The sequence below is a fragment of the Mchenga conophoros genome, linkage group LG17 (assembly GCF_057382185.1).
Source record: "Mchenga conophoros isolate Kocher_MC1m ecotype Shallow Benthic linkage group LG17, M_conophoros_male_GT1.1, whole genome shotgun sequence".
Taxonomy (NCBI): domain Eukaryota; kingdom Metazoa; phylum Chordata; class Actinopteri; order Cichliformes; family Cichlidae; genus Mchenga; species Mchenga conophoros.
This window is the reverse complement of record NC_140542.1, coordinates 37,329,354-37,353,424: the sequence shown is the minus strand read 5'-3', so window position 1 is coordinate 37,353,424 and position 24,071 is coordinate 37,329,354. Positions and strand designations below refer to the sequence as shown.

At 42.5% G+C, this 24,071-nt stretch overlaps 1 protein-coding gene across 3 annotated transcripts in view; it reads left to right on the top strand.

Moving 5' to 3' along the window:
- The window catches only part of sox5 (SRY-box transcription factor 5), a 247,642-nt gene that overhangs the window by 116,822 nt on the left and 106,749 nt on the right, over nucleotides 1-24,071 (top strand). For 2 of the 3 annotated variants that reach the window (XM_085250797.1, XM_085250796.1), the window contains one exon: nucleotides 15,959-16,051. The exons of the other annotated variant lie outside the window; for it this stretch is intronic. In XM_085250797.1, coding sequence (XP_085106923.1) covers nucleotides 16,026-16,051 — 26 coding nt within the window. In that variant the 5' untranslated portion in view covers nucleotides 15,959-16,025. The remainder of the gene's footprint in view (nucleotides 1-15,958; nucleotides 16,052-24,071) is intronic. 3 annotated transcript variants of the gene reach the window in all.

The window sequence follows — 24,071 nt, the reverse complement described above, 5'->3', positions numbered from 1 at the left end:
GGACAGGCCGAGGAGGGAGGTGCAGGAGGTGAAAGACAGAGAGTCACAGGGACGGGGACAGAAAGCACAGCTGTACTTCCTGTTTACCCAGGCCTTGTTTAAGGAACAGGGGTTGCATTCATCTACTCTTCTCTACCTCTGCTGACCCCTTCTCTCCTCCTCCCTTCTCCTCTTGCTCTATTCTCCTTTAGGTCCCCCCCCCCACCCCCACCCCCACCTTTTCTAGCAGCTCCTTTTTCCCTCATCTCTTGCTGATAAACTGCATTGAACTCAGGAGGATGAGCTAGATTAGGCACTATTTGGTAGGCATGGGTTTAGTACAGGGAATGATTTGAAGGCAGAAACGATTATTAAATGTTCAAACTTGCGGCTGGTACTGTGTGTGAGTGTGGATATGACAGAGGAAGAGATAAATAGAAAATAGATGAAGAAGCAACAGACTAAAGAAGAAAGGATGACAGATAGGATGAACTTTTTAAGAAAGTTGGTTTAGTTTCTGCTGGTGCAGTTCATTTGCTAGGAAGTTGTTAAAAAAAAAGAGAGACTCCAATCGTTCATTTTCTGTCCACCAGCACATGGAGCATGTACACACATAACTCTATTAGAGAACGCAGAAGTTTGGGTTTGCTTTGATGGTGAGTAAACTAACTGTAACTCCACGCCAAAGCAGACCTTGAAGCCAATGAGAGGGAGGGAGGGTTAGAGGAAGAGAGACAGCACATCCCAGTTGTTTGTTCCACCCACCCAAGCCGAGCCCTCCCCAACCTTTCTTTGTGCAGTCGGACATCAGACTGAGATGCCGCGAAAGATGCAGTAGATTAAAAGGATTGTTTCTGTGGCTGCTATAGCCTCTATTGTACAGAGAGACGATTATAGACGAATCTGCAGTCAATTCATCACGTGTATTTATGCACAAACACACACACACACCCACGCACGGAAGCAAACTAGCTCGCTTATACATGCACAGATATGGTGTCAAAATGTCGGCGCGACACGACAGGACCCCTTTCATCTAAATGTGCTGTTTGACAGTCCATCTATTTGCAGTCAGTCATTAGGCCACCACACAAAACTGACTGAATGTCACTGATAGAAAAATATAGAAAAGGACACAAAGGGGATGGAAGTAAACTGCCATTTTCTTTACCAGTTTTTCTGTAACGGGTTTAAATTAAGTCTTTAGTTTAATATATCCGTTACAGCCTCTTACTTACTTTCTTTATCCCGTTTTTGAGACTTTGAGCACAGTTTGGATTTCGATTTAAATGTTGAAGAGATTTATGCCACAGTTTATTTTATTGTTGTCAAATAAAAAGCCTGCATTCTCTTCATTCTGTTATTTAATTCTTCTTTTGATTTCCCGTGATATAAAATGACCTTGAGCAGTCACCCTAAATGTAAGACCTTGTATCTGATAATTAGCATCCGGTAAGCTTGTTTACAGAGTTCTGAAATACTGAATACACATTATTCATGCGGGTTCTTTGAGAGCAGCAGGGGGCTGTATTTAGTGAAGGCTCTGCTCTTGAACTGAAGGAATCTCAGCATCTGCCCTCCCTGCTGAAGTGTCCTTGAGCAAGACACTGAATCCTTATCGGCTGTTTGAGCGTAGCTCTTCGGCTGACCCTGTGTTCTGACCTCCATGTAGGAGAGAAAAACCGAGGCTGCTTCTATTGGCCTTTTCTTTTTTTTGGAATTGATCACCCAAAAGTAAGAATATTATATTCACTAGACTCTCGCCACTGGGAGGTCAGAATGCAGGGTCAAATTCGAGACAGCGCCTTTGGGAAATGATAGGGGTTTGCTGGTTTGCTCAAGGACAGTCCATCCACCAAAAAAAAAAAGAACTGAACCTGTGCTGGAGTTTTTGTTTTACACAAAAATCTTTTTTGTGTAAAACAAAAACTCCCGCACAGGACCTTGCTGCGTTCTGGAGGTCATAGGGCATTTTACCTAATGCCGCACAAACCTCAGCATACTCTCAAACTAGTCCTGAACCTTCCAGGGAAAATGTAAATAGCTTTTGTTTCTTTTTTTTGTTTTGTTTTTTGTTTTGTTTTTTCACAACTTTCTATCTCCAAAATGTTACTTTTTCTCAAGTTAAGAAAACAGAACTTTTTATTTATTTTTCTTTAGTTCGTTTGATAAGCTTTCCTGGGCTACAAGGTCGCAGAAGCGAGCAAAATCCATAAGTCGGCCCAAACCAACAGCGGAAATAAAATTCACAATAGTAATATGCATAGGAGACGATTGTGCTCTAATTACGCTGTGGCTAAATTGCAGTCAAATGCTCTGAATTCCAAAAAAAGAATCAAGGATTACCTTCACATGTTTAAACAATTTGTTTTCGTGCTCCAGTTTGCTGCATTCCCAAACCCTCCTTTGGACTTTCAATTACAATTCATTTTGATTAAACATGCAAATACCATCCTTGATGGTGTCCTTTGTTAGCGTGGCCTTCTTTTGGCTAAAAACCATAGTCTCTTGAGTGTCCCTCATTTAATGAAGATTGAAGATTAAACAACAGGAAAGAGCCATTATTTTTGTCGGGGAATTAAAGTACCATCAATCTCACTTAATCACCTTCTTAATATCTCCTCAGACGCCAGCAGAAAGCTGTTCTCAGCTCAAGGTTAACATGCTTTGTTTTGTCAAAGCAAAGGGAGAGAGGAGAGGGGCAAACAAACAGAATAGATGGATGAAGCCACTCTGTCCACCAAGTGGACACGGATTACAGTGAACAGTGTTGTGTCGGTGGGAGGGTAGGGCCAGGAGGTTGATGTGGAAAGAAATGACAGCTATTGTTTGGCCTGTAATTATCTCTGTCTGCTTATTCGCCCGCTCATTTCCTGTAGAGACAGAGAATGAGACTGAAGGAAGAAGTGCCAGTGGTTTGCCGCTGTAGCCTTGTTAACAGGTGGTACAGTTTGTCCTTGATGACCAGCAAAGTTGCTCTCCTACTGTGTGTGTTTGTGTACATTATGCGGCTTTATGGCATTAATGGCTGGATGCCTTTTTCTTTTGTTCGCCCATGCTGCGTAATTTTTAAACTGTTTTGGGTGTTTTTTATAAAAGTTATTTTGTACCTTTTATGGTAAATGGTAAATGGCCTGCATTTGTATAGCGCTTTTCTAGTCCCTAAGGACCCCAAAGCGCTTCACACTACATTCAGTCATTCACCCATTCACACACACATTCACACACTGGTGATGGCAAGCTACATTGTAGCCACAGCTGCCCTGGGGCGCACTGACAGAGGCGAGGCTGCCGGACACTGGCGCCACCGGGCCCTCTGACCACCACCAGTAGGCAAACACGGGGTTAGTATCTTGCCCAAGGATATTTGACATGCAGCCAGGAGGCAGCCTGGGATCGAACCACCGACCTTCTGATTAGTGGCTGACCTGCTCTGCCACCTGAGCTACAGCTACCCCTTTTAGGAAGAAGTAATATGTTGAGTTCACCTTTAGCGAAATAACTCTCCCAAGCTCTATTTATTGAAAGCGAGAGAATACTTTAGTCACAAGGATCATGTGGTTGTTTTGTATAATCTTGTTTTTAAGGTTAAAAGTGAACCATTAGGGTGCTGCTATAGCTTACTGTGTTGAGCAGGAGATCCATATCCCAAAAGGCTGCAGGGAGCTGGGGCTTGATTCCACCCTGGACCATTTCCTATGTCATCTTCTCACTTTTTCCCCACGTTCCTGTTCACTCCCTGTTGTGTTTCTGTTGTCTCTGCTTTACTTTAAAATGTAATTAAATTTCCATTTAATTGTCAGCTGAAATAAAAACAGATACTTAGATTGGCAAATAGCTAATATCGGTCAGACTTTAGTGTGTAGTGTTGCAAGCAAACTTTTCCCCCGCTGTGCTTATATTGCAGCGCTTCTTTTAATCTCTGTGTGACAGGGAGGACGACGGACCCGACCGCATACTTCAGTTTATACACTTTTATTTCCCGGTTGTCGTTTTACACACTCGGCTGCAGCTTTTCAGCTGCCAGCCACACACAACATAACAACAGCAACAACAACAACAGCAACAACAACGTCCTCAGGTGCCAGCACGTTTAATAGGGGAGGCGTGATGAGCCGATAGAGCTCAGGTGTGCCACAAACCACGCCCATCACACTCTGTAACAACCTGTAATAATTTTTTATTATTATAATTAATGAAATAAGACATTGTTAGCTTAACCAAAGTATTATTTGTTGCCTGTGTCTCACACTGACTGCTATGACCCCAAAACTAGCAACCACTAGATTGTGTAAGAGAGCTAGCAAATCTTAGCTAATTACCGTTCCCATGTGCTTTCACATTGAACTGTTTTCACCTCCCAAACGCAACTAAACTACACATGTCTGTACATTTCTACACTTTTGAAAGGGCAAGATTTTCCACCAGCTACACATCAACATTGACATTACAAGAAATTACCAAGAAAAATGTATTCAGAAAGGATCACATTCTAATACAGCAAACCTTTAGCAGTACAGTGTAACCCAAAGTTAATCCAGTCATTCACTTTGAATCCCACAATAGCACAGGTAGCAGACACCATTAACTTAGTGGGTTTGCTTCATGCACACAATTATTAGACACACAGAAGGTGTTTTCAGCACTTGACAGACACCTGTTGAACAACACTGGTACAGACAGCTGTGTTTGGAAGGTTAGAAGCAGTCGCAAATGATAATCAGCTTTCATGGTGCCTACACGGGGCAGTAATGGCCTGACTGAAACCTGTGATTCTCCAGCTGAAGAACCACTTCCCCTCCACAGAGGGAGCGCATGTAACCACGGAAACCTTCTGTAAAGCCACACAAAAGAAGCCACTGAAAACAGATGGGGATCGAACACTGCAGTTGACTATTATTGATTTAATGTTTGAGAGAGAGAGAAGGTGATGTGGACAGAAGATCAAGTAACTGCTTCTGGGTTCAAGTTCGTCTTCAGCAAGCAGCTAAACTGAATCTTTGATCTCGTGAACGTTCTCACACATTTAGATCCTTTTATCAGCCTCATCAACATTTTAACTGTAAGAAAGCACTAGAGATTGTCAGGGGAAGACAACCAAGCAATGTCTCTCATGTTTGCAATGTGGCTCTTTAGACCAGAAGTAGGACTACAATCACCAGCTGCAGTCACGGACAGTGGAGTGGGTTTCTTACCACAGACCACACCTGAATGATAGAGAAGCACCACAACAAAGACCTGATCAGTGAGGAAGCCATGAAGGAAAAAACAAAACCAGGGGCAGAAGGATGAAATGGTACCCAATTACGAGCATTTCAGAGTCTACAAAAGCTGTCCAGATGACATATTTTGGTTCAGAGGGAGCCCTGTTGTTAGACAAAGTGTGTGTGATTTCCAGGTAGATTTCTGATAGTTTCTGTTTTTTAACATATGATAATATCTTCCTTTCCTTGTGTCATATTTTACTAATTAAAGAATAGGAAATTCAATTGTTACACACGGGGTGCTGCTGATTCGTATTGCGTAATGGCTTTGGGAGTAATTCCTTCTCGTAGGACTGTTCCTCTCTACAGTACTAGTGTTTCCATCTACTCAAAATTACCCCGTAAATTAAGCAATTGACTGAAATCTTGAAACCTTAACATGTGTTGTCACCGTATACCACACACAGGACGCAGACTAGCATCATGTTTGAAACCTTAACCTGTGTCCTTTTTCTTTCGCTAAAACTTAAAGCCTCAAATAACCCCAGTTCTTGTTTGTGCGATTGCTTATGCAATACTAATTATACACATCTGACCAGTAACACGTGATTATGGGAAGAATTGGCATCAAATTTCCCCAATAAAGCCTTTTATTAACACAAACAGACGGGCTTTTCTTTGCTGTTTATTAGGTTTGTATTTGTCAGCCTGTGTCTTCTGGGGTGAACGGTTTGCAAACCAGGAATAATAAAGGACTGTCACAGAAACCCACCTGATTTGGTGCTTACTTGTACATAATGTAACACTCACACACGCATACCAAACATCACACACAGATATGGGCACAGATGCCTTAGGACATGGTTGCAAGCTCTTGCCCTGTGTAATTTTAAGTGTGTTGGAAATTGTATATTGGGGCCATCAAAGCAGTGCCCTAACCGTTAATGGCTTTACAGCTTGTTCGTTAGTTTTAGCCTGCTTAGGAGGGAGGGTGTGTGTACGCATGCTTGTGTATGTGTGTTGAAGGGAGGTGTTGTTTTGTTTAAAAAAAAGAAAAAAAAGAAAATCAGGAGTGTGTCAGGGTGAACTACATGTACACAAATGCCTGAAAACACACATCAGTAGAGGAAAGACTCGCTTGTCTATATACACACACACACACACACACACACACACACACACACGTAAGCAGGAGGGGAATGTATATAGTGGAGATTGACTCATATACACAAACACACACAAACGGTAAACCAGCATGTCGATAGTCATCTCTCTTTCTGCCTCTCTCTCTCTGGGAGTCCGGTGAGGACTGGCCTAATTGAGCTGGCCTCAGGAAGCCCATCATTAGCCCTGCTGCTCCGGTCACACATGGCCACCAGATGTGAGTCCAGCCACAATGGAACGCAGAGGGCCACTCTTTCTCTGTCTTCCTCTTTTCCTTCTCCATCTCTCTCTCTCACACACAAACAGCCTGTTACTCTGTCACTCTTCAGCCTAATAAACTAGCTTTTGTCTCCATACGGCCATTGTCCGTTTAGCCTACCACAGCCATAAGAGAAGTCATTGGGGCCTGAATGTGATGCTTTGTACTGACAATAGACAGAAATAGGAGAGGCAGAAGAGGGAGGAAGAGAGGGATGGTGAAGGAGAGGGGGGAGTGAAGGGTAACTAGAGAGGTTTTCAATGAACTCTCTGGAATTTTTATGGCTTGTTTTTGCAGTTTGAGAATTCAGTGTTGTGGGACTATGAAGTACGGCATGGCACCTTTCTTAGCTTCCTCTCTACCTGCCTGTCCGCTGCAAGACGTTACTCGTGATTGGATGATTGTGTGTGTATATGCATGCTGTTTTTATGAGATCCAGATAAAATTAACCTCTTTAGTAAGGGAATTTGTTGTAACTCGTTTAATGTTTAAGGTAAAGGCTTAAATTTGTTACAGTTTTTGGACTGCTTTTCACTTTACACTTTAATTTGGCAATCATGAGCTTTAATTTGCTGCTACAACAGCTAACTCCTTGGAAAGCTTTCTAATAGATTTTAGAAAAGGGTTAGTGTGGTCAGCCACTGATGCCACATATTTCTAACCTTGACTGTTCACTGGACACAGCTGAATTGAATACAGGTTGAACTGTGACTCAGCCGTGGCTCTGATAGAGTTGGGATTCTGTTTTTTTCCGTCTTGTTTCACAAGCAAAAATATAGAGGATTTGGATGGGCCTGACAATGAGCAGATTGGCATTGCTATGCAAACTAAAGTTCCACATGATCTATCAGCTTTAAATTTGGTTTTTCCAAATGAGGTTTAAGACAGTTTGGGGGGAAAAAGCATTGCTTAGTGTTACTCCCAATAAATGGTTTGGTTGAATCCCCTCACTCTTACACTACATTCCATATAAAGTTTGAAATTCCAAGTTGGATTTCCAACTCGAAAAGTCGAGAAGCCAAACCCGACTTTGCAGGTTTTATGGTTTTTGCAATCTGTATTATCACTGTTGTTTATTTGTGCCGCACTAAATAAGCCACACAAAGAGCTCTGACCAGCCTCAACCCATGAAAATGGCACAGCTGTGTTTTTAAGTGCAAAAAAAAGAAGGCATTGCATTGTACTGAATGGCTTTACCTTGCCAGGGACCAAAAGAAAGCCTGCTTTTCCGACTATTGCTACTTGAAACAATGTCAAATCAGGAGTGACTTCACTCCTAGTTCTGACGTCTGGCTTCCGATGTAAAAGGGGCAGAGCATTCTCATTTTGAAAGTTGAGTTGTTGCTACCAACTAGCCTTGGTACTTACCGTCAGCTAGCTTGCTAGCCAAGTTGCTGCTGTTGGTCCTTAATGTCATCCAGCTGCTTGAATTCAGCGGTCTGAAGAACTCCAGCATCACAGCCTAGGAGAGCAGCTGGTGATGGTACCCCATAGCATTAAAATATAGTGGTAGAAACAACTGCCCTTTAATCAGAACTAAGAGAACTACTTGAAGGAATAAAAGGCAAGCAGAAATTTGACAGTACATAGACAGTGCATACATACCATATTCCATATTGAAGTAATGAAGCCTGATGTATCTGCAGCAAATACACTGAAACCACGTTCACACTGCCTTTCTTCTGTTTTCCAATTGTAAAAATGTCTTTATCTCACAGCCACTTAGGGGAGGTGTCTGTGCGTGTGCATGCGAGCGTGTGGGTTAAACTGTGGACGCATGGCAATACATGATCCATTTCGACGGCTGCCCTCATTTGAGACAAATGTAATTATCACGCGTGGCTGAGTTTTTTCTTATTATTGGAAAGTTAAGTCACTAATCTGTGAAGTTGTTCCTCGGCTGAATTAATTCAATTATCTGGCAGCACGAGTAGATATCAAGGTTTGACGTTTATGTCTTTGTGGTTATTTCTGTGTGTGTACAGTTGTGTGTTATGCATATGTGTGTTTTGATGTTAGTGTGTATTATTGTGTGCGTGTTTCTGACATGCTGTAGCGTGCACGAATGTGTGCGCGTGTAAAAATGTGTGAGAACAGACGCCATGTTTTTCAACTCCCACTGGATCAAGGCCTTTTATAATCCACTGAGCCGACATAATTCCACCTCACTTACAATGGATTTGTCTCTGCTTTGTCTCCTCATTATTGTTCTCATTCACATGATAAGCTGCTTCACGATTCCATTAGCATTCTCTTGTAGCCGCCACCACTTTAGTGTTGGGGAATCAAAACTTTTTACTCAATTTATCTTAGCCTGACCAGCTGAATAACAGCCGTGAAACATTCAGTATGGAAAATAGGTCACCTCAGACTGTTTTCATACTTTTGGGGGTACATATAAACCAAAGCATTTTATCATAATATCTCCCTTTATTCTCTGTGTAAATCAGTTAGTTTCCTGTTTTAAAAAGTATCCATTGGTAACTAAACTAATCAGCATCAAGACTGGACCACATGCTTATTTATTATCTCTAGGATTTGCTGAGCTCTTTAACATTTTTTCAGCTCATTATATTATAATGTGGTTTAATGGCAAGCAGCGTGGTGCTGCAGTAGTTAGCACCCTCAAACAATCTTGAGCAAGAGGGTCTGAGCGAGCCGACTCTCTTGGATCCTGCTGTGTCGAGTTTGCATGTCTAAAGATGCATGCACGTTAGGCTAACTGGTGACCCTGGATTTGATCATAGGTGTCTTGTGGCCGGCTTCTTATTCAGCGGCAGCTTGGATAGGCTCCTCCGTAGGAGATAGCATCTACTGTAAACAGATAAAGTCAGCAGCTAAGCAAGAACTTGAAATTCAGCTCTGTAGAAACTTCTGCGATTGTTGGTTCATAGTCTCACCTTGGTAATAATTAACAGAAATTTGCTGTGACTTATTCAATGTATTGCCCGACTTTGTCACATTTTGTATTTTCCCGTCAGAATTTGAACTGATTTATTTATAAAACTACATCAATTGTCGCTTCTTCTGTAGTACCGCCCGTAGCTGTGTCATCTGAATTGTCATTAGCTGTAGCCATGCCAGCAAGTTGTATTGCTGCTTATTGTTCATGATGTGCAGCACATCCGTGTCACCACAGCTGTTTAGAGCCGTGAGCTAACTTGTGTGCTCTTGGTGTCTTTGATAGCTTTAACTGTTTAAGTTAAATGAGTACTCTTTTTAATTATTTCAGATGTAATACTCTCATTTAGATACAGTGTGTTACTGTCTCCATGTTACGTTTCGGTGTGTCAGTGTTTTGTTTTTGCGTGACTGTTATGTATTTCCTGCTTTACTTTGAAAGTCTGTGTTATTTTAGTGTGTTCAGTTTACGTTTTCCCTGTCTCGTCAGTTCTAATTTGCCCCAGCTGTGTTTCCCTCCTGTGGTCCATTCCCTGATTGCTCCTTCTATGTATTTAAGCCTTGTGTTTCAGTATGTCATGGTCGCGATCTCCCCCGTGTTGTAAATAGTTTGGTGTTTTTGTTGTAAATAAATAGTCTGTTGTAAATAGTTGTGAATGGGTTTGTTAATATTTTCGTTTGAGACACCTTCGTTTTGGGATTTTGGTGGAGGGCCTTCGTGGTTTTATTTTCCTTATTTTTATTTTCCTGCGTTGCACCCCGGTTGCCTAGGCCGGGGTGTAACATATGGGGGCTCGTCCAATCGCTGGAGGGTCCGAGGGCCGCTTCAGCCTCCGTCTGTCTTCGCTGGAGGGCCCGGGGACCGCTTCAGCCGTCCGCCGTCGCTGGAGGGTCCGAGGGAGGGACCGCTTCAGCCGTCTGTCTTCGCTGGAGGGTCCGAGGGCCGGTCCGGCCTTCATCCGCCTTCGCTGGAGGGTCCGAGGGACCGCTCCAGCCTTCGTTTGTCTTCGCTGGAGGATCCGAGGGACCGCTCCAGCCTTCGTCTGTCTTCGCTGGAGGGTCCGTGGGACCGCTCCACACTTCATCCGCCTTCGCTGGAGGGTCCGTGGGACCGCTCCAGCCTTCATCTGCCTTCGCTGGAGAGTCCGAGGGACCGCTCCGGCCTTCGTCTGCTGGAGGGTCAGTGGGACCGCTCCAGCCTTCGTCAGCCTTCGTTTGTCTTCGCTGGAGGGTCCGAGGGACCGCTCCAGCCTTCGTCGTCTGCTGGAGGGTCAGTGGGACCGCTCCAGCCTTCATCAGCCTTCGTCCGTCTTCGCTGGAGGGTCCGTTGGAGGGACCGCTTCAGCCTTCGTCCGCCTTCGCTGGAGGGTCCGAGGCACCGCTCCGGCCTTCGTCTGCCTTTGCTGGAGGGTCCGAGGCACCGCTTCAGTCTTCGTTTGTCTTCGCTGGAGGGTCCGAGGCACCGCTCCAGCCTTCGTCTGCCTTCGCTGGAGAGTCCGTGGGACCGCTCCAGACTTCATCCGTCTTCGCTGGAGGGTCCGTGGGACCGCTCCAGCCTCCACCAGCCTTCATCCGGTTTTGATCAAACATTTCACTTGGGGTTACATGTTTGATTTTTGGGTAGGGGGAAATGTTACGTTTCGGTGTGTCAGTGTTTTGTTTTTGCGTGACTGTTATGTATTTCCTGCTTTACTTTGAAAGTCTGTGTTATTTTAGTGTGTTCAGTTTACGTTTTCCCTGTCTCGTCAGTTCTAATTTGCCCCAGCTGTGTTTCCCTCCTGTGGTCCATTCCCTGATTGCTCCTTCTATGTATTTAAGCCTTGTGTTTCAGTATGTCATGGTCGCGATCTCCCCCGTGTTGTAAATAGTTTGGTGTGTTTGTTGTAAATAAATAGTCTGTTGTAAATAGTTGTGAATGGGTTTGTTAATATTTTCGTTTGAGACACTTTCGTTTTGGGATTTTGGTGGAGAGCTTTAGTTTTTTTCTCGTGTGTTGTGCCTTATTTTTATTTTCCTGCGTTGCACCCCCGGTTGCCTAGGCCGGGGTGTAACACTCCATCTTTCACAAAACTGGGTGATGTCCATACTACTATACTTGCTTTTTTGGCTATTGGACATTGCTTTCATTATTGTAGTTGTGTCAGTCCTGTTAGCCTCATCGGGTTAGTTTAAAAAAATCTTATTTTCCCTTAACTAAACACTGTACCAGAATCAGTTTGCTTTTAATGCTGGTTCATCCCATTTAAAAGAAAAACGTATATTTTTTAATCATCTTTTTAAAAGACTTTTGGACTCTGGACAAAGAGCAGCAGTCGGCTGTAGCATGTTTTTCTTCTAATCTTTGTTTTTTTCTGGCTGTCTTTCTCTTTCTCTGTCAGACATGCTAATGCTATTGATCCTCATAGGAAGCAGGACAGAACCATCTACAGATAAGAAGACAATGCTTGCAGCAGCCCATAGATTTCTTCCTGGTGCTCTAAGAGGTGTGTTGCAGGCTGTATTGGAGTTCATGGGGTTCTCACAATCTGTTGTCTTGTATTGACAGTCTCCTCTGAGCTCAGCCTAACAGTCTGTTTTTATCAAAGAGGATGGCAAATTTTTAGTGTGTGTTTGGTTGTGGATGATTTTGTGTTTGTACATGCATATAAAATCGTGCGTCATGCTTATGCATTCATTTTTGGATTATTTTGATCAAAGACTGTAGAAATTTGTTGATTTTTGCATTTTTTTGTATGTATTTATCTGATATTTGAGCAAAGGTTTGTGTAATTTATTTATCTAATGTCAGGGTCCCAGACAATGCAACTCCAGTGTCAAGGTTGGCAGTGATGGTTGCTATGGTGACGCTGGCAAACAGATCTCACAGATCTGGGCTCTCTTTCTCTCCTCCAAGAGGAAGGGAGGCTTTTTGAGACTGAAGAGCAGAGAGGGACCTTTTATTTTTCTTCCGCCAGTAGAGTGGTGGATATTGATCAAGAATCGAACCTATGTCGCTCAGTAGAGAAGCCTAATGCACTTCTACTCAAGAGAGGGGAAGGAAAAAAGGATGACCTGCTACAGTGTATCACAGATGGAAGAAAAAGAAAGAATGATTGACAAAGAGTAGGGGACAGAGGGATGGACAAGGGGAGCTTGTTTTTAGGAGCAGATCAATTAGGTCTTTGCAATCTACTGCTACCATCTGCATCTGAAAGAGCATAAAAACTCCATTTAAAATGCAGCCAAATTCACACATTCAGTACAGTACATCGGCGTTTTCACGCACAAACCAGTCAGCCTGAGCCCTACCTGCTCAGTGTGCCATGCAGGAGGGAGAGTAGTTAAGTGAAACGTGTTGAGCCCTCTCAGGTAATTACATCTCCATGCTAATGTCTAATTAGACAGCTCAGAGGGGACTCATCTGCACTGCATTAATTAATACAGTCAATCCACAACTTACATGCACGCATGTTCAGTGACAAATGCACACATCCCAATCCATTGGTGTGTGTGTGTGTGTGTGTGTGTGTGAGGAAATCAATCAGGCCTTTATACTGGTCCCTGCTTGTGTGTGTCTGTGTGTGTGGCCAGGGCACGAACACGGGCTAAAAGGAAATCTGTGCATGTGTAAATACATGCCAGGACTTAAACTGATGCATACTGTCATCTCGATGACATTTACAGCATGTGACTGTCAACTTACCTGGAATCAGGATCCTCTTATTTGCTAATTCTGTTTGTCAATATTTGAGATTAAATCATGCTGCATAATAATAAGAGGCTAAAGACATCAATTAAAATAAAAAAAACCCCTCTAATTATGATTTGTAATGAGTCTTAGAGGGCAATAGTTCGCGATTGTGAGGGCTGGGAACCCTTCATAGGGTCACATGAGATAGATGTTGTTCCATAGATTTAATAAAGCTGAAATGATTCGCTTGTAAGTCAAATAGCGACTGAATTTATCCTGACAAACCAGCAAAAACAGAGGGGAGAAAAAAAACTATGTTTCAGGTCATTTTTCATAATCCTCAGAATTTTTGGGCTCCTGTGACTTACTTTCTAGTTTATAACAAGATTTTTAGTTTTTATACTGTGATATTGTTTTGTCACATTAACTTGTTATATATTGTTATTTCTTAAAAGCTTCAATTCATTATTACATGACAAAAAAAGAAGCATCTGACGATGCAGTCTTGTTGCTCTTGTATGCTAGAAAATTCTTAGTTTTTAACATTTTTGTCCTTCTTCTGTAGGAGTGAAGTAACTAACTGTCCACCCATGTCTGAGTTTAGTTGATACACACACTGCTTTAAAATGCATCATTTTATCTTTACACTTTACCCTTTTCCAATTAGAGTAACACCTTTCTGGCTCATGAGAGAATCCTTGATGATTAAATAAGAGGTTTGTCCTCTGCCATGCCAGGCAGACAAAATAAGTCTTAGCATGGTGCCCCACCAGGACACTCCCAGTGTCCACATTGTTGTGTTAACTGGTTTGGCACTGAGATTCATTTTGACCCCAATTTCACCCCATGTCACCTAGAAAACTGCTAAGATCACCAGACAGCACCCGGCACTGTGTGTATTAGCACGTCTATGCTGTATGTGAGTGTGGTACAGTAATCTACTGACCCCGGGCTTTTACAGTAGTGATGAGAGGTAACTGCACTAATTCACTGTCCTACTGTGAACGTCTGGTGCAATTAAGGCCAAGTTGTCAGACGGATCATGCCTCTGTTTTGTTCCTCCATTCTTGTTCTCTCAGTGCCTCCACTCAAAGTGCTTCTTTATTAGGCGCGTGAAATTTATTTTGAAGAATCTTTAAATCTCCTGACGGGGATTCAGACCATGTAATCTGGTATCAAAAAAACAAACTGGTATGCTTTAAGTAGAGGTTCCGAAAACCGTTTGTTAGATTTATTCACCTTTAATGGAGGCAAAAAGTTTCAATGTTCTCCTGCTGCTATTATTCTGAAAATATTTAGAGGGAAGTGACTGGTGTGTATGTACAGTTTAGACATATATGTATTTATTTTTAACCATCTTTGTACTAAATGTATTTATCCATATGTGTGTGGAGGACTAAAAGAACTGTGTGTACATGACTCTGGCATACTGCAAAGCGTAAGAGAATCTGGTCTCCAGCTTCTTCCTTCGCAGCAGCATATCTCCATCAGACCACAACATGCAGAAATCTGCTTGCTAATTACACCCATATAAATCAGCAGTTGTAATTATGCTAATTAGACTGCTAACTTCCTCTCAGAAGCCTACACAAACAAAGGCGGCAGTATCGGATGATGTGGCGTGTTAACGAGCTTGTCAACTTATCTGACACAAGCTAATTACTCAACAGGACTCCTCTGTGTTTAGGAAGAGGTAACGAAGCTTCTGCTTTTTAAGGTTGCTGCACCTCTATCTGTGACCTCCTACACCCGGCAGATTAATACCAGCATCTTTCAATGGGATTACCCTGAAGTTTTTAACTGCATCACTAACTGCTAATCGTTTAATCACTCTACTGTCTGAATGACAGTTGGGGTTTTGCTGTGCAAAAGCACCTTGAGTACTAAGCCTAAACTAGATAAGGCTATATAAATTCCGGTCCACTTTACTATAAGGAATTGTGAAAGAACATTTTACTTTAAATGGTGCAGATCAGTCACATGAGATTACAATTAACATGTTTGGTTCATGTACATCTCAGCTGGGTAACACTTTATAATAGGCACTGTAAATACATTTAAATTCTTTGTCTAGGCCTCGGTAACACATCGCTAGAAGACTAGTCAGCAATTCCTTGAAAAACACTGGTCGCTAGGGAAAAATGTATATTCCCTGACAGGTTGGCAAGTGGTTGTAGGAGGTTGCTGGCTGTTGGATGGTGGTTTAGTGTTGACTTCCGAGGGTTAACTTCAACGTCAAACCAGACTTTGAAGCACATGAACTCAGCAAATAAGCTGATCCGCAGATCTGTCATGTTGGGGATCTACGAGTGGCTGATATAAAAATTTTAGCAAGCTTTATAAATATAAATAAAGTTTGTCATTTCAGAAGGAATCCATTTTGCTTTGTATGTATTTTTTCATGTGAGGGCAAAAGGTAGTGATGGCATTATCTGGTATCCAGTGAAGAAGCCACAGGGATTAAAACTACAAGAGACCAGGATTAATTAACATCACATTTAATGGAAAAAAACGAAAAAGAAAATTATGTGCTACTGTCGTAGTGCGGATGTGTGTTTGTGTTTGTGCCAGTCTCAGGTGTTCAGCTTCACAACACAAGCTTCCAGCTGTCATGACACACATGCACATCCAACATTCATGCACAGATTCACACACTCTCAGCCCTTCTCCTGCATATTAACCTTTGCCCTTCTGTCCATCTGCCTGTCTGTCTGTCCATATGTCTGTTGTCTCTCTGTCTGTCTGCATGTTTTTCTGCCTATCTGTCTGTCAATATGTCAGTCTTGCTGTGTGTTTGTGTGTCAGACAGACTGCTTCAGACCCACAAACCTGCTAGAAGTCGAGAGCTATGAAGAACGCCGAGCCTGAAGACAGGTGAGAAAGAAAGTCGCCTCTCATGTTAATTATTTGCTAAAAATAATACTTCAGGAGAAAAGAAAATATATTTGATCCAAAGAAAATACCAAAGTTGGGGGTTTTTATACTTCCTTGAACTTCACTGTTCTCAGAGCAAACTGTACAAACTACAAACTACTCTTCTAAATAGTTCCTACAGAGTTTGAAGCTGTCTTTTGGGTAATTATCCTGTGGTTAGAGGAAACTCACTCGACTCAAGCAGCATGTCATAGCATTGTGATAATCTTTGTTTTATCCAGTACCAATCCTCAGACTTTGGCCTCACACTCACTCTCCTTCATCTTTCGATATTTCTCGCTCCAGTGTGCTTTTGCTCATTCTAATCTTGTCCTGCTCTTGGTCAGGTCACATATGGCCTTTTCTTAACAACCCTGTGTAGAAGGCCAGCCTTCAGTAGTCTCCTCTTGAGTGTTGTGTCTGGTGTTTTGCATGTACTGTTTAATAGAAGTGCCAGCTGAGGACTTGTCGGGTGTTTTTTTTTTTCCAACCTAGAGAGTTTTAGGGTATAATACTGTGCAAAAGTCTTGATCTGTCCCTCATTTCTTGAAATGAGTAATTAGTTGCAGTGGTTTATTAAAACATGTGCAAACACACATGGAAATACAGGATGCAAGGCCAAAACAGAATCTGTACTGTTGTAAAGAGCTTGAACCTTTATTCTTCCAAAGTGCCTGAACTCTCTTGAGGAACTGTCGTGTAGTTTCTTTAAGTAGTCTTCAGGAATAGTTCTCCAGGCTTCTTGAAGGACAGCTCTTCTTTGGATGTTTGTTCCATTCTCTATCAAGATGATCCCACACTTCTTCAATATTGTTGAAGCCCGAGCACCGGAGAGGCCTGTGTTTATCTTTCCACCTATGCTTTAACTGCTTTTCAGATGGTGTTGCGTGGTTGATCAAAATATGACCAGTGATCAGTGATAACATCCATAACACCAATGGCTGAAATGCAGCCCCAAACCATGACAGAGCTCCTTTTAAATTGATTCATCGCTCAGTCCAGTTCTTGTGTAATTTGGCATGCCTCAGTATTTTCTCCCTGTTTCCCTTCCATTGAGGTAGTTTATGATGAGGCTTCAGTAAACAGCAGTTGGATTAACTGAAAGGCCAGCCTTGTTGGTACAGAAATGCTATTTTATTTTATATCTTTAAATGTTCCATATATTCAACCAAAAAAACTGAGAACAAAGATACAGTTTAAAGTATAGTTTTTCCTTGACATATAACATATCTGTCACGTGAAGACACAACACTGGTTCATGCCAGTATTTTTATGCTTGAATTATTATTCCAGACAAACCAAAAACGGCTGAATTTTGTCAAGTAAAAGGACGGGAATGAAAATAACTGAAAGGGAGCAGAAAAAGTTCTGTCTCTCTTCCTGTTCTTATTACGGTCAGTCTGTTTTTGGAATTTTGGATAGAAGAGATCTTTTTATGGGATATTTTAAGACTATCATTAAACCCATTATGATGGACAAACCTAGCCACACTATTTGTTCTGTGACCAACAAAAGCTATTCCAACACAACAATCTGTTACAATAGCATGGCCACTGGAACACAGGAGTGATGGTCACTGTATTCCATTAAAAATCCTAGCTCCTTAATATTTATTTATATCTAATTTACACAAGTTATTAACACTTTAATGTTAGTTATATTGAAAAACAACCAACAAAAGGACTGATAGTATTCACAGCAGCTATAACAAAGCATATAGAAAAGCAAAGAGTAAACATGCCATCGGTTTTCTTCTTCTAAGTAAAGTGTTTTAATAGAAAAGTAACTCTGTCCTTCGTTACCGATCAGAGTTGTTAAAAATGTTCCTCTGTGCATGACTACCACCTGCTGTCTACCTCAGTCTCCTCCTTCCCTCTATCATCTTCCTCCTCCCTCTATCCTGCTATTCCGCTTCTGTCTTTCCACCTTTTTCCTACTGCTTCACTCGCTGTCACGTTCGATTTCATGAAGTTGTGACGTGTTGTACTCAGAAATATTTAATGTGTAACAAGTCCAGATGAAAACTACTGTGTAATGTCAATGGCAGTCCCATTGCTGATTTCCTTGCTCTCTGTTGTTCCCACCTGATTTTCAACACTTTGGGATATTTGATGATCGGGCCCTTTTCTTACCTCATCTTAATTATTTTGCCCTGCGTTACATTGCATGGTTAGCTCCTCTCCTCTCTCCCTCAATCTGTCTCTGTGTTCAGTATGCGGTGCTGAGAGGGCATCATTACGGAGCCCGTATTTGAGTCATTTTGATTTAAGCAGCCAGACAATGGCCTGTTGATTGAAGCAACCAGAAGGCAGACAATAGGGTTCTATGCCACATAATGCGCCACCATTTTTCTGAGCTCCCCGCTTTCAGAAAAGGGCCCCGGCTCTCCATTGTGCCTCTCCCGGAGGGGAAAAAAATGGTGCTTGGGGAGGAGGAATATTTTCCCGTGGTATGTCATTATTTTGCAAATTTCTATTATCTCATCATGTTGTCTTCATTGTAATTGCAGCTAATTAGGAGGCTAGTTAGGAGCCTGGGCTTTGAGGCTGGCTCGGCTGCTGAAAGGAGCCCACCGATTATGGCCCCGACAAGAGAGGAAGCAGGAGAAAAGGGGAGATTAATGCTGTTACCCAGGAGACACTGGCTTCCATCTGCGGGGAACAATGCAGTTTTGTTTTCTCCGGGATCCTGCTCAGATCAACAGAATGGGCTAGCTCGGCTCTACTCTGCTCGGCGACAATGCCCAATTCTGTCTTACCGGGGCTCAGGCAAACCCCCCCTGTCCTCTCCTTACCTACCCTCCCTACTCTAGTCACTTTACCTTCCCTCCTTTCCTCCTCCTTTCGCGTCCCTTCCCTCCGTCATTCTCGCCACCTTTCCTCCGTTCAGCAGGCCCTGACTAAAAAGCTTAGCACCCTCAGCGAGCCAGCCAGCACCAGTGACTGAGAGCTCTCACACACCCCCAGTATCAGATGAAAGCGGCGCAATGTGTGTGGATTGAGTTCCCAGGTTGCGGGAGGTCGCGCCCTTGTCACACACAGAGCTGCAAGGTTTTACTCCCCAATCCCTGCCGAGCTCCAAAGCAGTTAATGAAATAATATACTCTGTCGCTTTTGCTCTTTCTTCTTCCCCTCGTTCTCTCACTCACCACACAGACCCCTTCCCACCCCTGCCACCTCCCTCGCTGAGCCGAGGCAGGCCCCTTGTCTCAGAGCAGGGCCCCCGCAGCCCCTAGACACCTTCTTTGCAAAGAGAGAGAGAGAATACAATGAGAGAGGGAGACTACTTTGGTACAGTACAAACACACAGAGGACAAGCAGGCTAGAAGAAATGAAAGGCCTTTGTCAGGCTTTGTCAGGGGGGAGAGGATACTGAGAAAGAAGGAGAAGAACGAGCGCTTATGGATAGAAAGAGAAAGCGACAGAGAGAGAGAGAGAGGCAGGAAATAGCAGACCGGATCACATGACTGAGAGCATTGTGATCCTGAGTGAGAAAGGTTTGGAGCAGAGCATCTCTCCATCTGGTCCAAGCAAAAAAAGGGAGACGGATAGAAAAACACACCCCGAGATGGAGAGAGAGGGAGAGAGGAGCGCAGCATGAGAGCAAACAGAGACAGAATGAGAGAAAGTATTGAGTTAGTGCCAGTGACATCTGCTCCCGTGGGCACAACAATAAAACTCCCTCTAGATCGGCCTCGCACTATACAATATATGTTCACACAATGCATCATTTTCAAAGGCACAAATAAATATGTGTGTGTGTGTTCGTGTGAATGAAGAATGCTCTTATGTTCACCAAGTGTGCCCACTAATCTGTTTAACATTCACCTACACACCGTCTAAATAGGATCTTTATCTTTATGGTGAATATATCTTTGAATACATTTTGTCTCCTTTTGTGGGAATCGGGGGTAAAATAGTTTTGCAGAGCTTTGAAAAGTTTCCTTTTTGCTTAATTGACAAATAAATTAGGGCACCTCGTTGTTCTTCACAGAAGAATAGGATCGTTCTGTGTGACTCACGCGTGGTATATGGCTGCTTCTACTCGACTCCAGATGCTTATTTAAATCTTCCACGTGCTTTTGTTTTATTAACGCCGCCGTCATTATTCACATATTCTGTTTTCACGCAATTTTCACTGTTTTTAATAACTCTGAACAGAGGCAAGTGTTGCGTGGTGTGGTATGAAACAGCCTACTTAAGCATCTTGTTTCTAAGTAATTATGGCTGAAGTTGTCCTGTTGATTTGACCCTTGTGAAATTTATACCACAATGAATAGTAAATAGCAGTTGTTTGTTAGTAAAGAATAAGGAAACCGTATGACTCTGATACACCGCCATATATAGATGAACAGACATATAGGATCTGAACATAGCAGCTACTTATCATGTTACTCAGAGCCAGCGAGACACTATTGGTCCAATTAAACCGTCTCCCTTTTCTATAGTATACAATGAAAGAAGTCCCTCTATAAATCCTCGCCATTTATTCTTTCAGATTTCTTGCCTTTTGTATGCGACAAACACTTTGTATATATTTTTTCCTCTTAAGTGTTTTTGGCCAAGGATCTGTTTTTGATTGGCTGAGAGATGATTGAAGAGAAAAAGAGTAATTTTTTTTTCCAGTTGGCTTTTGAAAAGTTGGAACTGAATAGTTGGAAAGTTATATGTACCTGAATCAGAAACAAACCCAACAAAACTTTAATCAAACGGCTTGAAATCCTAACAGATTCTGAAAGCGAGCAGACAAGGTAATCTTTGTTGTTTAGGGACCGCGGCGCACCCCTGCGCCATTTATCTTTGTGGGGAAAAATTTCTCCCTGTTGCGTTTAATGTGTAGTCAAAGTGGAGAGGGCGAAATGCTACTCTCTAATTTTGTATGTCATCTCTCTCCAAATCACTTCAAAGACGAGGCCCTTGCCAAAGATTTCCTCCCTTTTTCTCCTTGCCTTTTTCCTTTTCTCTCTCCTCTTTCTTTTGCGCCTTTGCTTGTTCCCTGAGTTGCTGTTGTCACCATCGCTCGGTGCCAGCAAATCGCGGGCATCTAAACAGCAGCACACAATGTCGTAAAAAGGCTCTAGAGTTTTACTTTCAGATGTCACTCCAATAGCACACATCTGCTACGTGCCGTGCATCTGCTAGGCTCTCCCGTCTCACAGAGCCGGGAGTGCTGATTGAACTGAAGACAGAAAACGTCCTCATTATCTCGGGCAATGAGCGAGCAGGGCTCCGCAACAGCCCTTTTAATGCATTTACTCACTTAACTGCAGCCCGGTATTGTGGATACGCACATACGGATACATGCACGTACACGCAAGCACACACACACACGTGTGTTGACATAAGGAATTGTATGTACATATATGAACACACAAACACATGCTGCCTCGGTGCCAAACGCCACTGTGTCATGAACAATAGTATTAACCAGCTTTTGTGTCAGTGCTTACTGAGAGCTATCCTCTCTGTCTCTACTGTGTCTCTGCTGGATGTTCCAGCAGCATGGATAAGGCTGATTTAGCGGACTACATGATTTGTCAGTGGGAAAGCAGACAGTGAAAGTCGACCAGGACAGGTGAATCTGCAACCTCTATGCCTGTGTTGACTCTAATGATCTTTAAGGGTAGGAATACGCCTTTGCTCGTCTGGTGGGAAGAACTTTGGCCTAACTTAAAGAGCTTTAATGCTTATAAACCTATAAAATCACCTACATATAACACTGCACTGGGCTGATGAAAGTCATTGATACGGAATGTTAAGGAGACAAATTGAAGCTAACCATTAAATACAACATGTTATTGTATTTGTTGTAAGTGACACAACGTCATTTTGCCTCTCTCATACCTACTTTATGTCAATGCCTGCTGCTAAACACCGGAAAAATATACGTTATGTTATTTCTCATTCATTATAGGAAAAGATAAAATAAAAACAAAATGAAAAAGAAAGCTATACTGCCTTTAACACATCGTACAACATTTGGAGGAGTATTCGCATTCCAAGCAGATTGCGCTTTTACTATCATCTGATTGCCAAATTCAAGGAGCAAACTGGTATATTTCAATTCATTATTCAACATAAATGTCTGCACTGTGCAGCTTGCAAAGGAAAGTAAGAGCTGTTTACTGACCACCAGTTCTTGCTTCTTTGTCTGACATCTTGGATCGGGTCATCGCTCCCGCGATTCTAAAAAGGATCAGCTTTTATTTTTAAGATTATGTGACCCTGAATCATCCCTTAGTTATACTTCAGTAGGCTGGGGACTTCCCCTGCTACCCACAGCGCTCACCTCTTTTTCACTCCCCATGTATTGATATACCACTGCTGCATGTTATTGACTCTCTCTCATAATTTGATTTGTCCTCGTCACTCTTTGCTGTCCTTTATTCTCTTCACTTCTCGTTCCCTTCACCCAGATGGCTCCTTCTCCCTGACATAGCTCTGCTGAATCATTCTTCCTGTTAAAATGCCGTTCTCTCTTCCCTCCTTTGCCAGTTGTGCTCATAGGGAAGATGACTGATTGCTGGGGTTATCTGGTGTTATCAAATGTTACAGGGTTTTTGCACCTTGAGGGGTTGGTGTCTATTGTGAAAGATTAAAAACGCTGAATTGAATTGAACTGAACTAAAGCAAATGAGTAAACAAAACGGATTTTGTCTGTGGTTTAGATCATTTTCTCTGACTTAAAGATTGAGGTTGATAGGAGAAATCATACAACGTAAATCATGTTTGTCCTTTTGAGCTTCTGAATACAAGATGTGCAATCAGTGACAACCAATGAAATTTAGACTGGCACAATTGCTGGCCAATCAGATGTCAATAAATGACTTCCTCTCCTGCTCTGGCTCCGCCTCAGCATTTGGTAAATCCTGTTATCACCTTTTGTCATCGAGAATCGGTTCAAGCCCAATCCATCACAGAGCACTGTTCCACAGTTGACCAGAGCCTTGGCTTCTTACCCTCACCTACTGACGCAGTAGCGATAAAATGTAACTGTGGCAACCGTCGCTAGTGACAGACTTTAATAGTCACATTTCCAAGCCTGTTGTCAGTATCAAAATCGTTCCTTGGCCTCTGCTAAGTATGTCCTCGCAGCCCCTTCTCTGACTCAGTGTTGCTACTCAACGCTTACACTGTCCTCTCAGGTGTACCACAACTTCCTGATGTTGTATAGTTTGCACACCAGTTATTCAACAGTTCTCTAAAAGCTGATCCGTTGTTCAAATTCAGATTGTTAATTAAAAATCAATGACACACGTGATGTGTCACTGAGGCTGATTAGGTGGGGTTTATAATGCCGGGATGAGAGACGGCAGGAGCAGGGTAGTGTGCCAACACAGCCAGCTGAGCTCGAGTGTGTGTAACCTGTATTAGCTGGCTGGAATCAGCAAGGGTGAAGCTGTTCACCACGTTAATAGCTACAGAATGAACTGAGGACACGGTAATAAAGCGATAACAGGACTGGGTTGAGTAGGGGTGGGAGGGAAGGGAAAAGAAAAGAGTGGAGAAAAGGGCTGGATTAGGGAAGGATTAAACAAAAGAGAAACGAGACGGAGAGGGCAAAGAGATCAGGGTGATGGTTATGGTTAAGTGAGGATTGCAGATATATTAAAAACAGGAAACACTGTAGAGTGAGTGAGAGAGATGGTGGAGAGACTATGAAATGAGGGGGAAAACGCTCATCAGGTAGCAATAGTGGTGTGAATATATTAGTAACTTTAAAGGAGGGCATTTAGTTTGTTTGTAGAGGTATGTGGGATCCAGTGTGTTTGGCACTCGATCCAGCCTGAACAGCAAATTGAATGATGTCTTAGCATCTGCTGCTTCTATTTTAATCACCTGTACAATACTTGAGTGTGTTATTGATAAGATTAGATTAGTGGCAATCTAAAGCTTAAATGAATACAAAGTTAAGCAAAATTGGCAACAGTGTTAAATCATTTTACAGGCAGATAGAAATAAATAATGGCCCACAGCAATAG